At 46.0% G+C, this 17,500-nt stretch overlaps 1 protein-coding gene across 1 annotated transcript in view; it reads right to left on the bottom strand.

Moving 5' to 3' along the window:
• Positions 1-1,550: 1,550 nt before the first annotated feature.
• LOC143294300 (ionotropic receptor 25a-like) overlaps positions 1,551-17,500 on the bottom strand; it is a 30,848-nt gene continuing 14,898 nt past the window's right edge. The window contains exons 10-18 of the mRNA XM_076605742.1: positions 17,248-17,346; positions 16,289-16,489; positions 15,740-15,963; positions 14,387-14,505; positions 11,430-11,679; positions 8,325-8,509; positions 6,361-6,493; positions 5,183-5,374; positions 1,551-4,284 (exon numbers count right to left, since the gene is read on the bottom strand). Coding sequence (XP_076461857.1) covers positions 4,047-4,284; positions 5,183-5,374; positions 6,361-6,493; positions 8,325-8,509; positions 11,430-11,679; positions 14,387-14,505; positions 15,740-15,963; positions 16,289-16,489; positions 17,248-17,346 — 1,641 coding nt within the window. The 3' untranslated portion in view covers positions 1,551-4,046. The remainder of the gene's footprint in view (positions 4,285-5,182; positions 5,375-6,360; positions 6,494-8,324; positions 8,510-11,429; positions 11,680-14,386; positions 14,506-15,739; positions 15,964-16,288; positions 16,490-17,247; positions 17,347-17,500) is intronic.

Here is a 17,500-nt window from a genome sequence, read left to right as displayed (position 1 = left end):
CACCAACCCCCCAACCCCCACACCCTCAGCTCCTCTTCTTTCCCTCCCACCTATCCTTCCATCCTTCTCCCTCCTCCTCTCCTACCACAACACTCCCCTACCACCCCCCTTCCCACCCTCAGACCAACCCACCCTGTCCTAGTTCGAGGAAGGAAGGAATTCAGGTAATGTCGTGACGTGGTACAAAAGGCCGCGTGAATGGCACATAAAACGTCCTTACGCTGCTAGTATCACCTTTCCTGACTCAATAGGCTCTCAAGTCTGTGTTTTTATGTGTGTGGTTTTTTGTTTGTTTGTTTGTTTGTTTGTTGTTGTTGTTTTTTGCTGACGGGCATTTTATTTTAAGTGAGCCTAAAGAAAATTTTCTGTTTTTGGTTGAAGCAGATAATAAAGTATTTTGAATTGAATTGAATTGAAGTCTGGTCTTCTCTGTGCAAGGAAAAATTGAGAAGAAGAAGTAAAAAAAAAAAAACAATAAAAAATTTTTTTAAAAATAAAAAAGATCACAAGAAAAGAGATAGCAAATATAATTATGTTAAAGACAAAGTAACAAAATTATATCTAAGCACCATATTCATCTCAAGTTACGATTTAGACTAAATAAACTATTGTGCTCTTGTACTTACTGATTCAATAGGCTTTTAAACCCTGTGTTTGCAAGACTGGTCTTCTCTGTGGGAAAAAAAATCACAAGAAAGGAAATATAAAAATATAATCATGTGAAAGACAAAGTAAATAAAAATTATATCAAAGCAACACATTCATCTCAAGTCACGATTTGAACTGAATGAAGTCTCGTGCTCTTGTACGTAAACATTTTTTTTTTAATAGAAAAGTTTAATTCATGTGGAGAGAAAAATAAAGTAATAAAGAGGAGAGAGGAGACAATGTGTAGGCAAGTGGACGAGAGAGAGAGACTGTGTGTGTTTGTGTGTGTGTGTGTGTGTGTGCGCGCGCGCGTGTTTGGTTTGGTTGCCGTTGTAGTAGTAGTAGTTGTTGTTGTTGTTGCTGCTGTTGTTGTTTGGGATCTGCGGGTGTAGGGGGGGAAATTATTCTCGTGTCTTTTGATTTGTTTATCGCAAACTTCCTTGTATTATTGTTTCAGGGTTTGGGTAATCAAATTAAAAAGTCAGAGACTAACGGGAGAGTGATGGGAAAAAGAATAGACAGGGGGGTGGGGGGGCATGGGGGCCGGGGGGGAGAGGTAAGGGGGGGTGGACAGAAGGACATGGTGGTGGTGGTGGGAAGGAGGGGATTACCTTATATATATATATATATATATATCCATCGATCTATCCATATCTCTCACAATCTCTACCTCATCACACACACACAACAGGCAGTAGAAGAAGAACAACAACAACAACAATGACGGCGGCGACGACAACGACAACAACAACAGGAACAAGACGAAGACGAAGAGACTGAAGTAAAGAGAGAGAGAGAGAGAGAGAGAGAGAGAGAGAGAGAGAGAGAGAGAGAAAAGAAGACACTCAGACAGACGCCTATGAATTTCACTTTTTAATGTCGACAACATTTTATGTTTTTAATGAATGGACCATCACAGTCACTGTACCGAAAACATGCCGGAAGATTTCCTGCGAAGAAAATCAGAGATAACGTGCAACAACTCACAATATGTATTTTTCACAACCTTCATCATCACGTGAACAAACTCCGAACTGACAGAATCTCCCTTTGATTTTATAAAGGCAAACATCGCTAAATGTCTAATGTCTGAATAAATGAATACAGAAAGAAAGAAATAAAGAAATGCCATTTCATAGATAGATAGATAGATATATGTGTATGTGTGTGTGTAAATATGTATGTATGAATGTATATATATATATATATATATATATATATCTGTGTGGGGGGGTATATATAGATAGGTAAACATCGATAATTGTGCAAATAAATGACCAGATAAATAACTAAATACATAAATGCCTTTTTCAAACATGAAAGCTTTGAATACATTTCTTTCCAAAAGAACTATTAAACAAACAAATTTAAAAAAAACCAAAGAAACGGGTGGTCGGGATGGAGTGGAACACATGTCCATTTCACCCCGCCATGTAGGCAGCCATACTCCGCTTTTTACCCCCGAAAACGGAGTGTGGCTGCCTACATGGCGGGGGTAAAAACGGTCATACACGTAAAAGCCCACTCGTGTGCATACGAGTGAACGCGGAAGGTACAGCCCACGAATGAAGAAGAAGAAAACATTTGCACTTCTTGTCACAGAGAAACATAGGCAGCTGCAAAACAGTATACACTTCAATATTCATCTTCCGAGACTCGTTTTCTTGGAATCCATCCTGCCAGAACAAACGTCTTTCTGCTCAGCGTGCTTTCTCTGTTCATAGCTCTGCTGTTCGGGATCAAGTCCCTCTGCAGATCAGGCACATTCTTTAAATCTGATGCAGAACACCCTCTGCGCGCGACATTCTCTCGTTCTCGTTGTGAAATTTGTTTGTTTGTGTCTGTGCGTGCGTGCGTGCGTGTGTGTGTGCGTGCGTGCGTGCGTGTGTGTGTGTGTGTGTGTGTGTGTGTGTGTGTGTGTGTGTGTGTGTGTATGAGTACGGGTGCATGATACGTATGTGATATGAGTGTTTGTAAATCTGAGCTCAATTCTGATGTCTGCAGAGAAACAGTATGGGTCACCTTGTTCGCCGTGTGCTTGCGAATTGCGCTTACAATACGTGTTGCACAAGATATATCCGTATTTTCAACAAAACTGAAAGAAAACACACCAAGCAATCAAAGAACGAGCAAACAACCACAAACCAAGCAAAGCCATCCTAAAAAAAAAAAAATCATACTTCTCCGTCACTCCTCAGAACTAAAGAACTACCCACATCTTCCCACCTATATACAACACGAAGACAAGGCGGTGTCGAGTGGAACTCTTTTTAGCCACCGTTTTTGAAAATAATAAACAAAAAAAGTTCTTCGTGTCCGTACACATAGCCCACAACAAAATGAGTAAAATCTACTCTATATCAACGTCATCAGATCAACAAGGTCAAACTACAGTTGTTGTTGTTGTTTTTAAGTGCAGAATGGCAAAGTAAATATCTTCAAAACCAAGTAGAATTGTAATTCAATGCTTTAAAACAAGCCATCAGTTTCCTCCTATTCAACAACCCTCACCCCCTCCCCATCCCCACAAAGGAAGCAGCTAAAACCAGCTAGTGCATGACGAACATCTGAAAACCGTCACATTCGTGAACGAAACCCCCAAAAGTTAAAGCCCCTAATCCACGAAGGGGATATCTGAAATTCCGTAGTCGGTGAAGCTTCCCCTATGCCCTTAATCCAAGAAGAGAACTGCATCGTCGGAATAGCTCTCCCTAAAGCCCCTGTTCCATGATGACAACTAAAGACCATCATCGGTTAGACTTTATCTAAAGCCCTTGATCCATGACAGGGGTATCTGAAACTTACGTCATCAGTGAAGCTCTCCCTAAAGCTTTTGATACATGACGGGGACAACTAAGACCATTGTCGGTTAAACTTAACCTAAAGCCCTTAATCCATGCTGGGACATCTTCAGACCATCGTCGGTTAAACTCTCCCTAAAGCCCCCAATCCATGACGGGAACATCTGAAACTTCCGTCGTCAGTGAAGTTCTCCCTCAGGCACCTGATACATGACGGGGACAACTAAGACCATCGTCGTTTAAACTTTACCTAAAGCCCATTAACCATGACGGGGGACATCTCAAACTTCCGTCATTGGTGATATCTTCCTAAAGCTCCTGATCATAACGTGGACAACTCCGTCCGTTAAACTCTGCCTAAAGCCGTTAATCCATGACGGGGGACATCTGAAACTTCTGTCGTCTTAGGTGTAGCTCTCCCTAAAGCCCCTGATCCAAAACGGGGACAACTAAAGACAATTGTCGGTTAAACTTTACCGAAAGCCCCTGATCCATGAAGTGGACAACTTCGTTGGTTAAACTTTACCTAAAGCCCTTAATCCATGACGGGGGATATCTGAAACATCCGTGATCGGTGAAGCTGTCCCTAAAGCCCCCCTAACCCATGACAGACATCTGAAAGCCGTCGTTGATGAAGCTCTCCTGCAGGCCGTTGGCGGTGTGGCCGTGGCCATGACCGCGGCCAGTGCCCGTGAGATCCCCGTTGAACCTGGGGTCGGCATACTTGGAACTGGCCAGGGAGGAACTGCTGGACAGCCCCTGTCCGTTCTCTGTGAGGTTGGTGCGGCTGGTCAGGCTGTAGAGCTTCTTCTTCTGCTTCGGCTTGTACTTGTACCTGGACGAGAGGATGGGGATTGAGAAAGCATACGTCGTTCAGGAGAGAATGAAGGATGAGAAAGCATACGTCGTTTCGGAGAGAATGAAAAATGAGAAAGCACACGTCGTTTCGGAGAGAATAAAGAATGAGAAAGCAACGTCGTTTAGGAGACTGTGAGACAAAGGGATTGACAAAGAGGGTGGAGGGCAGAAGTAGAAGGGAAAAAAGACAGACAAGCAGACAGACAGAAAGACAGACAGGAAAACAGAAACACTCCCCTTAGAGGTATTTCAAGGCATTCCATTTTATCTACCCTGTTTACCCCAAACCCATGCGCCATATTTCCTCCAACCCCCCCAACCCCATTTCTCTAATGGAATATCTTTCGTTTAAGAAAATGCGTGTTATAACACGTATTTTTCCATGGAAAATCAAGACTGATCTTGAAGGGGTGATTTTGGGACTGAACTAGAATGACTCCATCCTGTGTCTGAAAAAGATTCCTGAATGACTTTTGGAGTTGAAAATATACTGAACAGGGAGTGTTTTTGAGGGGAAACCAGGACTGGAGTGTATTGAGGCTGCCCTAAATTCACTCCACCTTTTTTATTCCAACAGTGATACGCTAATTTGTGCTTCCAGTTAATTTGATAAAATCTTTATTGATTTCAAACACGTGGAGTCATTTCAGGGCAAAAAATGGGGGAGGGGGGGGCGGAGGGGCGGTTAGGGGGTCTACCCCCAGATAAACTCCCTACTGGAGACATTTCCTTTCAGACCTTCCCCAGAGAATGATTCCATGGAGGTAGTCAGTTAACTTGGGCAGGGTAGAGGGAGTTGAGGGGGTGGGTGGTAATTCAGGGCAGGGCATCACACGGGGGTGTAGTCTCCCCTAACTAACTCCCAACTCACTCACCAGTAGCACTCCATAGCCAGCATGATGAGAGCCAGGGCGGAACCGATGACAATGACGAAGAAGACGCCTCCGATATTGCGGATGCTGATGCCGTCACTCTCGTTCTCGATGTCCGGGCAGGTGAGGCGGTCCTTGTCCCACCACGTGGTCTTCATCTCCTCCAGCTTCCGCTGGTTGATCAGCTGCAGGATCCTGTGTGGGGAAGGAAGGGAAGGAAGGAATAGGAGGGAAGGAAGAGAGGAAGGAAGGGAGAGAGAAGGAAGGACGAAGGGAAGTGAATGAAGGAGGGAAGGAAAGGAAGGCATGAAGGAGAGGATTGGGGGAGTGAGAGAAGAGATAAAGGAAGGAACAAAGGAGGGAGGGAAGAAGGAAGGGAGAAAGAAAAAGGAAGGAAGGTATAAAGGCATAGGAGTGAGCGAGTGAGAGAGAAGGAAGAAAGAAGGGAAGGGAGGAAAGGAAGGAGGGAATGAAAGAAGGGAAGGGAGGACGGAAGGAAGGAAGGGAGTGGATTGAGAGGAGGGAAGGAAGGAAGAAAGAAAGGAAGGAATGGAGGGAGTGATGGAGGAGAAAAAGGAAAGAAGGAAGGAAGGAAGAAGAAAAGGGAGGGAAGGCAGGAAGGTAAGAAGGTAGGAACAGGAAGAAGGAAGGAAGGAAGGGAAGGAGGAAGGAAGAGAGAAATTAAGGGTTGAAGGAAGAAAGGAATGAAGGAAGGAATGATGGGATGAAGGAAGAGAGAGAGGAAGGAAGGAAGGAAGGAAATTGATCAACGATATATTAATCATTAATATATTACTATAGCGCCGAGTCTTGTGCACGGACAAATAAAAACTCTTTCACATACCAGTCATTTGCATATAAAATAACCGATGGCAATAAAAGACATGTCAATGGGTCTTTTATTTGTTTGTTTGTTTGTCTGTTCATTTGTTCAATTGTTAGATAGTTTGCTTGTTTGTTATATGGTAAATAAAATTTATGATATACAGGCAAGAATGAATGGATGTGTGTGTGTGTGTGTGTGTGTGTGTGTGCGCGCGCGCGCGCGCGCGCGTACTTGCGTGCATGTGTGCGTGTGTTTGTGTGGTTATGTGTGTGCTTTATATGCATCGCGCGGTGACTCTCTGCGTGTATGTATGTGTGCGCGCACACATTCCGAAAAAAAGACAAGAGGGACGTACTGGTTGGACAGCTCACTGCGGAGTTCCGAGCCCTCCTGCACGGCCAGGGCGTAAGGCTTGCGGGAGAACTCCTCACCCACCTCCCACAGGTCGCAGTTGGTGTACATCATGTATTTGTTGACCGTCGCGTCAGCTGCCGAGAAGGGTGTAAGGCCAATTAGTGTGTGTGAGGGGGGATGGAGGGGATGAACATACATGTATGTATGTAGAGTGAAAGCCTAGAGGTAACACGTCCACCTAGGAAGCGAGAGAATCTGAGTGCACTGGTTCGAATCCCGGCACATTCGCCAGTATTTTCTCCCCCCCCCCCACCCCCCTCCACTAGACTTTGAGTGGTGGTCTGGACGCTAGTCATTCGGATGAGACGATCAACCGAGGTCCCGTGTGCAGCATGCACTTAGCGCACGTAAAAGAACCCACAGCAACAAAAGTGTTGTTCCTAGCAAAATTCTGTTGAAAAATCCACTTCGGTAGGAAAACAAATAAGAAACTGCAGGCAGGAAAAAATACAACAACAAAAAAAAGTGTGGCGCTCTCAGCGTAGCGACGCGACGCGCTCTCGGTGGGGTGAGCAGCCCGAATTTCAAGCAGATAAATATGTTATGACAAAAAAGAGTAACACAATACAATACAAAACAATGTATGTATGTATGTGTATAATGAAAATTATATATATGTATGTATACATTTATCTATTTAATCATTCTTATTTTCTAAGTTTTGTCAGAATATGACCAGAAGCACCCTAACCCATACCCTCACCCTTCACCCTTATCCCGCTCTCGTATCGCATTGTATTACATCGTATCGTATCGTAGCGCAACGTATCGCATCGTCTCATGTCATATATACCATGTATCATATCATATCATATCATCTCCATTTCTAACCACAATACATCGTTTATCGTCTCCACTCCATCCCAGCAATAACAATAACAAGCTGAACCTGCGACATTGCTGTGCGAATCAATCTCCGTTTTCCATGACTCGGAAGGGTTTTAACTCACTCAGTACGGCCAGTCCTCTCTTCTTCTCTACACAGACCCCTCGGATGTCCAGTGGGTGTCTGAATGACCCAACCTTTAGCTTCCGTCGTCAGAATTGTGGTATTCTTTGTCAACATTCACCTCTTCAGTATAAGAGCCTTCCGCTTGCAATATTTTGATGATGGTAACTGGGGTGAAACGCTGTTCACGTCGTCTCTTTCGCCGTTCGTATGGAGAAAGTTAACTCACTCAGTACGGCCAGCCCTCTCTTCTCCTCTACACAGACCCATCGGATGTCCAGTGGGTGTCTGAATGGCCCAACCTTTAGCTTCCGTCGTCAGATCTGTGGTATTCTTTGTCAACATTCACCTCTTCAGTATATTTTGATGATGGTAACTGGGGTGAAACGCTGTTCACGTCGTCTCTTTCGCCGTTCGTATGGAGAAAGTTAACGAAGAGACAGTGAGTGGTTGGACGAGTGTGTGCGCGAACGGGGAGGGGGGGGGGGGGAGGGTGCGAGTGTGTGTGTGTATGCGCGCGCGCGCGAGCGCTTGTGCCTCGTCGTCGTCATCGTAATAGTAGTAGTAGCAGCAGCAATAGCAGCAGCAGTAAGGGTAGTGGTAGCGGTAAGCAGTAGTAGTAGTAGCAGCAGCAGTAGCAGTAGCAGTAGCAGTAGCATCAGCAGCAGTAGTAGTAGAAGAGTTAAGTTTAATGACGTATTTAGGCTGTTTCGGGTCAAGTTGTTCAGGGTCTGTGTGTGTCTTGTGTGTGTGTGTGTGTGTGTTTGAGGAGGCGGGTGGAGGCGGGGTGGGGGAGAGAAAGACTGGAGGGAGGAAGGCTTTACGTGCAAACAAACATACGTTAATTTCCATGTGGATTAGTAAAATAATTTTTGAACTGAACTGAACTGAAATTGAATTGAATTGAACTGAATTACTGAATTGAACTGAACTGAATTGAATTGAAACCGACTGACCGATGAAGGCGAAGTGGCCGGTGAGCACCTGTGCCACGGCCTCCCCCTTGCTGTTGGGGAATGACGTAGTCTTCATCGTCTGCCACAACTTGCTGTACTTGTCGCTGACTGGGTAGTCCCATACAGCCAGCTGGGCCCGCTCCACCGCCTCCATGTCGTTGCTCAGGCTCATGTTCTTCCAGATGCTGTTAGGGAGGAGGTGTGTGTGGGAGGGAGGGGGGAGGAGGGTGTGGGGGAGGAGGAAGAGAATTAGTTGTTGTTTTTTTAAACATGTATTTCATTTCCTTTTTTTTTTTAAAACACATAGTCAATTGACGTAAATACGTATGTTAAGACAGGGGGTCGGGGCGGTGGGGGGGGGGGGGGGAGAGACAAAACGTACGAAAACACGATGAAAGCAAACAAAAGATGGAAATAAAACATAATGACAAATATGTATAATATTCTAAGCAAAATAACTGTGGATAAGTGTATATATATCAAAGAGGGGGTTAATGGTTGTTGGTGGTAGTGGTGGTTGTCAATGGTGGTCAATGGGTGGTGGTGGTGAAGGTGGTGGTGGTGGTCAAGACAACTGAAGACAGGACGAGTCAAGACAGGACAGGACAGGACAGTGCAGGAGAAGACAAGACAGGGCAGGGCAGGGCAGGGGAACACAAGGCAAGGCAAGGCAAGACAAGAACAAGAACGAGATAAGGCAGGGCAGGGCAGGACAGGGCAGGGAAGGGCAGAGCAGGGCAGGGATGGGCAGGAAAAGGCAAGGTAAGAACAAGACAAGACAGGGCAGGGCAGGGCAGGGTAGGGTAGGGAAGGGAAGGGCAGGACAGGACACGGCAGGGCATGGCATGAGAAGATAAGGCAAGACAAGAACAAGGCAAGGCAGGTCAGGGTAGGGCAGGGCAGGACAGGACAGGGCAGGACAGGGCATGAGAAGATAAGACACAAACAAGGCATGGCAGGTCAGGGTATGGCAGGGCAGGACAGGGCAGGACGGGACAGGGCAGGGCAGGGTAGGGCATGACAAGAACATGGCAAGGCAGGTCAGAGTAGGGCATGGGCAAGGAAGGTCAAGGATAGGGCAAGTCTTGACAGGCAAGACAAGACAGAACAGGACAGGACAAGATAAGGCAAGACAACACAAGAAATGGCAAGGCAAGACAAGATAAGACAGGACAGAGCAGGGCAGGGCAGGGCAGGGCATGGCATGGCAGGGCAGGGCAGGGCAGGACATGACAGGAAAGATAAGACAGACAGAACAAGGCAAAGCTGGACAAAGCAAGGCAGGGCAAGGCAAGGCAAAGCGAGGCAAGATTTTTTTGTTCTTCCGGAAATCCAGAGGGAGTTTGGTGATGGGTACAGAAACAATGTTCCATATTTCATGCAACTAATGCAACAATACCTCTGTTCTCGGGGAGAGAAAACAGCCCAAATTGTACAAGGAGAATCTGTTCTGACACAAGTGATCAAGTCTCAGTTAATTACACCCCAAGACTGAAGATTTCCAAAGGGTTGACAATTCTTTAATAAAAGTTTATGGATCCGCATCCAGGAAAAAAATCTTTTTTTTTTCTTTCATATCCTATGATTTACCATACTACAAACATTTAAAGAATTCCATCAATGTTTTACACTACATGTCACTTTTTCTCCTATCTGAATAGCGTCAATACTTCCAAATAGATAAATAATGATGATGATAAAAACAGTTTTAAAAAATATATAAATAATAATAATAATAATGAAAACAACAACAATATTAATAATAATATTAATAATAATAATAATAATAATAAATAAATACCTTGATTCGGACACCACTCCAAATCGTAACGGAAATACAACAGACTGGTTTTTGGACAAAAGCTGACATTTCCAGATTATTTCAGGAGGACAGTGAAATAAACTCTCCCCCCCCCCACGCCTCCATCCCCCCTCCCCCTTATTTCCCCCCCTTTTTTTTGTGAATCCGACTGAAAGACATAAAACACACAAACCAGATTGAAGATGCAACCTTCCTTTCATTTGGCGTCAGAAGAGGAGGTATCCATCCAAAAACAAAAACATCAAACACCACCACCACTACAATCCACTCACCTTTACTTTCCCCACTACCCAACCCTCACCCCCTTTTTAATTATTTCGTCTAATATCTTATTTCATGTAAGTGTTTTACACAAACTTCGGTTGGACTCTGTTGACCTGACCATCATGTTAGGTTTTCAATTATGCTGGTCAGGTATCTGTTGTTGTTTTTTTTCTTTTTCTTTCTTTTTTACGTAGATGTGGTGTAGCATATATGGATCAGTACGCTCACTTTTAGTTGAAACCTCTCTTAGAACTGAAACTAAAACACCTCTCTCAACCCCCTCACCCTACCCTTCACCCTCACTTAGCTCCCCCCCCCCCCCCAAACACCAACACCTACAACTCCCACCCCAACCCACCCGACCCCAACACCTCTCCTACCCCCTCACCCTTCCCTTCACCCTCACTTAGCTTCCCCCCGAAACACCCACACCTCCCACCCTAACCACACACATCCCTCACCCTACCCTTCACCCTCACTTAGCTTCCCCACGAACACCCAAACCAACAACTCCCATCCCAACCTACCCAATCCCACACCTCCTACCCCCTCACGCTTCCCTTCACCCACACTTCGCTTCCCCCCAAACACCCACACCTCCCACCCCAACCTCACACCTCCTACTCTCTCGCCCTACCCTTCACCTTCACTTCGCCACCCCCCCCCCCCCACCCCCACCCCCCAAAACAGCCAAACACCCACTCCCCAACCCACCCATCCCCAACACCTCTCCTACCCCCTCACCCTACCCTTCACCCTCACTTCGCTTCCCCCCAAAAAACACCCAAACACCCACACCTACAACCCACAACCCCCCACACACACCGTTCCTACCCTGACTCACTCGTAAAAGCGCTCCTCGATGTCAGCCATGCGCAGGAAGAATATCTGGGCGTTGCTGCCAACACCCACAACTCCCACCCCAACTCATCCCAACCCAACCCAAGCCCCCACCCAACCCACCACCCGCCAACACCCACCACACCTCCACCAACCCCACCCATCCTACCCTGACTCACTCATAGAAGCGCTCCTCGATGTTGGCCATGCGCTGGAAGTAGATCTGGGCGTTGCTGCCGTTCATGGGCGCGTACTTGATCTTGAACTGCTTGGAGAGGTCGTCCAGCGAATCGATCTTGGTCTCCAGGCGTCGCACAGTGAGGAAGGCGGCCAGGTTGGCCGTGTAGGTGGCGATGATGATGAAGCCGAACAGCCACCACGTGGCCGCCACCAGCCGGCCGGAGAGGGCCCTGGGGGTCTCGCCTCCTCCTGCGTTGGTCAGTGTGTATGTGTGTGTGTGTGTGTGTGTCAGTGTGTGTGTGTGTGGAGGGGGGGGCGTGTGTGTGTGTGTGTGTGTGTGTGAGTGTGTGAGTGTGTGTGTGTGTGTGTGTGTGTGTGTGTATGTGTGTGTAGTAGTAGTAGTAGTCTTCAGTTTAACGTCTTCCACTAAGTGATATAAGACGTGTGTGTGTGTGTGTGTGTGTGTGTGTGTGTTTGATTTTTTTAGCTTTTTTTTTTTTTTTTTTCAACAATACGACGCGACACGACCCATGATACAGTACAATACAAGGTAGGTAGGCAGGCAGGTAGATAGGTAGACACAATACAAGGTATGTTGGTACGTAGATAGTTAGATTGGTAGGTAGGTAGGTAGGTATGTAGTTAGGTAGGTAGGCAGATGCTGACCTTGAAGATATGACTGACCGTGAAGGTAAGTATGTCGGCATGGACTGACTTTGGAGGTAGGTAGGTAGGCTGCTAGGTAGGTAGGAAGGTAATGACATCTTGGGGACTGACATTGGCGGTAGAAAGGTAGGGACTGACCTTGGAGGTAGTTATGTAGGGATTGACCTTGGAGGTAGGTAGGTAGGCTGCTAGGTAGGTAGGAAGGTAATGACATCTTGGGGACTGACATTGGCGGTAGAAAGGTAGGGACTGACCTTGGAGGTAGTTATGTAGGGATTGACCTTGGAGGTAGTTATGTAGGGACTGACCTTGGAGGTAGGTAGGTAAGCTGCTAGGCAGGTAGGAAGGTAATGACATCTTGGGGACTGACATTGGTAGTAGAAAGGTAGGGACTGACCTTGGAGGTAGTTATGTAGGGACTGACCTTGGAGGCAGGAAGGTAGGTATGGACTGACCTTGGAGACATTTACAAAAAAGACTGATCTTGGATACAGGTAGGTAAGGACTGACCTTGGGGGTAAGTAGGTAGGGACTGACCTTGGGGGTAAGTAGGTAGGTAGGTAGGTATGGACTTATTTTGGAGGTAGATATGGAGACAGACCTTTGAAGGTAGGTAGGGACTGACCTTGGAGGTAGGTAGGTAGGTATGGACTTGCTTTGGAGGTAGATATGGAGACAGACCTTTGAAGGTAGGTAGGGACTGACCTTGGAGGTAGGTAGGTAGGTATGGATTTACTTTGGAGGTAGATATGGAGACAGACCTTTGAAGGTAGGTAGGGACTGACCTTGGAGGTAGGTAGGTAGGTAGGTAGGTATGGACTTACTTTGGAGGTAGATATGGAGACAGACCTTTGAAGGTAGGTAGGGACTGACCTTGGAGGTAGGTAGGTAGGTATGGACTTACTTTGGAAGTAGATAGGGAGACAGACCTTTGAAGGTAGGTAGGGACTGACCTTGGAGGTAGGTAGGTAGGTATGGTCTTACTTTGGAGGTAGATATGGAGACAGACCTTTGAAGGTAGGTAGGGACTGACCTTGGAGGTAGGTAGGTAGGTATGGATTTACTTTGGGGGTAGATAGGGAGACAGACCTTTGAAGGTAGGTAGGGACTGACCTTGGAGGTAGGTAGGTAGGTATGGATTTACTTTGGAGGTAGGTATGGAGACAGACCATTGAAGGCAGGTATGGACTTACTTTGGAGGCAGATAGGGACTACTGACCTTGGAGGTAGGTAGGGACTACTGACCTTGGAGGTAGGTATGGACTTACTTTGGAGGCAGATAGGGAGACAGACCTTGAAGGTAGGTAGGGACTACTGACCTTGGAGGTAGGTATGTACTTACTTTGGAGGCAGATAGGGAGACAGACCTTGAGGGTAGTTAGGGACTACTGACCTTGGAGGTAGGTAGGAACTTACTTTGGAGGTAGATAGGGAGACAGACCTTAAGGTAGGTAGGGACTACTGACCATGGAGGTAGGTATGGACTTACTTTGGAGGTAGATAGAGAGACAGACCTTTGAAGGTAGGTAGGGACTGACCTTGGAGGTAGGTAGGTAGGTATGGACTTACTTTGGAGGTAGATAGGGAGACAGACCTTTGAAGGTAGGTAGGAACTGACCTTGGAGGTAGGTAGGTAGGTATGGACTTACTTTGGAGGTAGATATGGAGACAGACCTTTGAAGGTAGGTAGGGACTGGCTTTGGCGGCAGATATGGAGACAGACCATTGAAGGCAGGTATGGACTTACTTTAGAGGCAGATAGGGAGACAGACCTTGAAGGTAGTTAGGGACTACTGACCTTGGAGGTAGGTAGGGACTTATTTTGGAAGTAGATAGGGAGACAGACCTTTGAAGGTAGGTAGGGGCTGACCTTGGAGGTAGGTAGGCAGGTATGGACTTACTTTGGAGGTAGATATGGAGACAGACCATTGAAGGCAGGTATGGACTTACTTTGGAGGCAATAGGAAGACAGACCTTGAAGGTAGGTACGGACTACTGACCTTGGAGGTAGGTATGGACTTACGTTGGAGGCAGATAGGGAGACAGACCTTGAAGGTAGTTAGGGACTACTGACCTTGGAAGTAGGTAGGAACTTACTTTGGAGGTAGATAGGGAGACAGACCTCAAAGGTAGGTAGGGACTTACTTTTTGAGGTAGACAGGGAGACAGACCTTGGAGGTTGGTAGGAAGTTAGGTATAACTGACCATGGAGGTAGGTAGGTAAGTAGGTAGAAAGGTAGGGTAACTGACCTTGACCTTAGAGGTAAGTTCGGGGACGGGGTGGACTGACCTTGCGGGGTGAGGGACATCATGCAGAACCAGATGCCTTCCTTGAAGGTGAAGATGCGGGGCTCCTGACCGTCCCCGCTCCACTCCTTCCGGTTGTTCTGGTAACTGAAGGGGCTCAGCCTGCATGCATGACGCAGCAAGGTCCACATTACAACACAGTGCGTGCGTACATACACAAACGATTGGCTGATGTGGATACTTATACAGCGCCTATCCTCGGTTGGAGACCAAGCTATAGGCGCTTTACAAACACGGGGTCATTTACACAACAGGCTGCCTACCTGGGTAGAGGTGACTGGGTGCTCATCATTCGTTTCCTGTGTAATTCAATCATATTTCAGGCATGCACACATGCACACTCAGACAAACATGTAACATTTAACATTTTATGTGTATGACTGTTTTGTTTATTTACCCCGCCATGTAGGCAGCCATACACCGTTTTCGGGGGTGTGCATGCTGGGTATGTTCTTGTTTCCATAATCCACCAAACGCTGACATGGATTACAGGATCTTTAATGTATGTATTTGATCTTCTGCGTACATGTACACATGAAGAGGGTTCAGGCACTGGCAGGCCTGCACATATGCTGTCCTGGGAGATCGGAAAAATCTCAACCCTTTACCCACCCCACCAGGAGCCACCGAGATCCGAACCCGGGATCCTCAGATTGAAAGACCAACGCTTTAACCATTCGGCTATTGCGCCCGTCGACAACCAACCAACCAACCAACCAACCAAAGAAACGTTTTCATATTACAAACATACAGGCTCCTGTTGGACTGTTGTTTGTTTTTTAAGTGTCCCCAGCCCTGCACTCAAAAAGACACTGACAAAGTTCCAAAATACAGAAAAAGTACAGTGGGAAATTGAAAAGCAAAAACAAAACACGAGTTCGGCTTCTCGTATGCTGAAACTATCCCCCAAAACCTTATACTATCCACGTGTTCTCTAGCGAACCAGAAGAAGAAGAAGAAGAAGATCCACATTTCAGTTGTTGTTGCTCTTGTTGCCGTCATTGTCGTCGTCGCCGCCGTCGTCGTTGCTGTTGTTGTTCTTGTTGTTGTCGTCGTTGCTTTGTTGTTGTTGATGTTGTTACCGTCGTCGTCGTTGCTGTTGTTGTTCTTGTTCTTGTTCTTCTTCTTCGTCGTCGTCGTCGTCGTCGTTTGTTTTGTTTTGGGTTTTTTTTTCTTCATCTTTGGGCTGTGAGTATCGTCATACCTAATCAGAACCCTTTTTCTCTCATCTTCTGTGCCGACGGTATTTCCATATCCCAAAATACCTTGCCCTCTAACCCCCCCACCCCCACCCCACCCCCGACCCCCCCCCCCCCTCCCACCCCCTTCCACTGACCTGTCAAAGATGCAGATGAGGACGCTGAAGACGAAGAAGGCGCCGATGATACAGCCCCAGACCCCCTCGTCCAGCACGGTGAGGAACTTGACCAGGGAGTAATCGAACTCAGGCTTGCTCATGAGGATGGTCAGACCCACCAGGTCGTAATAAGGCACGGTGAAATCCACCACGTTCTCTCGCTCCGCCATCACGGAGATAGGGCCCACCGCGATGTCCGCTTTCTGCATGAATGAATGAATGAATAGACACATAGATAAGTAAATGAATCAACAAACAAATAAATAAACTAAAGCTAATCATTGTACATCAGTTCGGCTTAGAGACACGTTCTTTCGCTCCGCCATTACAGATCTCTCTCTCTCTCTCTCTCTCTCTCTCTATATATATATATATATATATATATATATATATATATATATAGATATATATATATATATATAGAGAGAGAGAGAGAGAGAGAGAAAGAGGGAGAGACACACACACACACACACTTCCCCACTCCCCTCCGCTTCCACCCTACCCCACACCTCCCTCCCCCTCACCCACCTTCTGTATCAGCTCATTGATGACGCCACTCCAGGAACCGTCATCATTCAACGAACCGAACTGACCGTCAGGGCTATCGTAAATCTCGTAGTCAAAGTCCAGGCGTTTCGCCAGTTCGTCCAGTAACTCTATGCAGTAGCCGTAGTATTCGGGTGTCCCTGTGCCGTTGGCGGCGTCCGTTTTGTAGACGAAGGGAGGAATCTGGGAGGATAGGGAGGTGATTTTTTTTTTTTTTTCAATGAACAGGCTTCAGTAAGAGATAGCATCGTAATGACTGGGTGAGAGAATTTTATATGTATACCTACAGTTTTTAAGAGATTAATTGGATGAGAGGAATTTATATACGAACGAACGAACGAACGAACGAATGTTTTATTCAGATAAGGCCAGAGCCCCTTACTGAAGGGGGATTCATTGATAAATAATAATAATAATAATTAGAAAATGACATGACACAGTAAGTAGACAATTCAGATCAACCAAAAATTGTTAGCACAATATCAACCATATCACCCAAAATAGTTAACACAAATATTCAACAACATTCACGAGGTAACTGTACGTAGTCTCTTCAATCCTTCATATATATATATATATATGGCTAAGTTATACATATGTACTCTCTGAGGAATTTATATAGTTAAGTTGTGAAGAGACAAGATGGGCGGATTAATTGGTGGTTGGGTGAGTGTATGGGCAGTTTTGTGCGGCGCCCCCAATGACTCTTTCACAGAGTTACAGGAGAAGAAGAAGATGTAGGTAGGTGGGTGGGTGGGTATATACGTACCTTTCAGATAGATAAATAGATGGGTGGGTGTAAGGTACACTCATTGACTAAATTTAATGTATTGATTGGTTGAATGATTTATCATCTATAAATCTGAGGAATGTATACAGACAAAAGAAACGAAAACGAATGAACGTATTCAATTTTTTTTTTAAGTCAGAAAAGCACCCACGCCTGGCACAGTGACGACACGGTAATGACGCTTTTTGTTGGCCGTCGTCAGTGATGACGTAGAGATATTCAGTCCCGTCCTGTGAGACCACTCACCCAACTGTTCAAAAAGAGAATAATCAAAATTTTAAAAATGCAGTTGAACGTAAAAGGACCCCTTCTTGCCCCCAAATAACTCATTGCATGTACTTGATTTGTGCACAAAGAGGTCTTATAAAATCCAACCCAAACCCAAACCAACCTTACCCAACACA

This window comes from Babylonia areolata, chromosome 19 (assembly GCF_041734735.1).
Source record: "Babylonia areolata isolate BAREFJ2019XMU chromosome 19, ASM4173473v1, whole genome shotgun sequence".
In the NCBI taxonomy this organism is placed as follows: Eukaryota; Metazoa; Mollusca; class Gastropoda; order Neogastropoda; family Buccinidae; genus Babylonia; species Babylonia areolata.
This window is presented reverse-complemented; position numbering and strand designations above follow the sequence as displayed.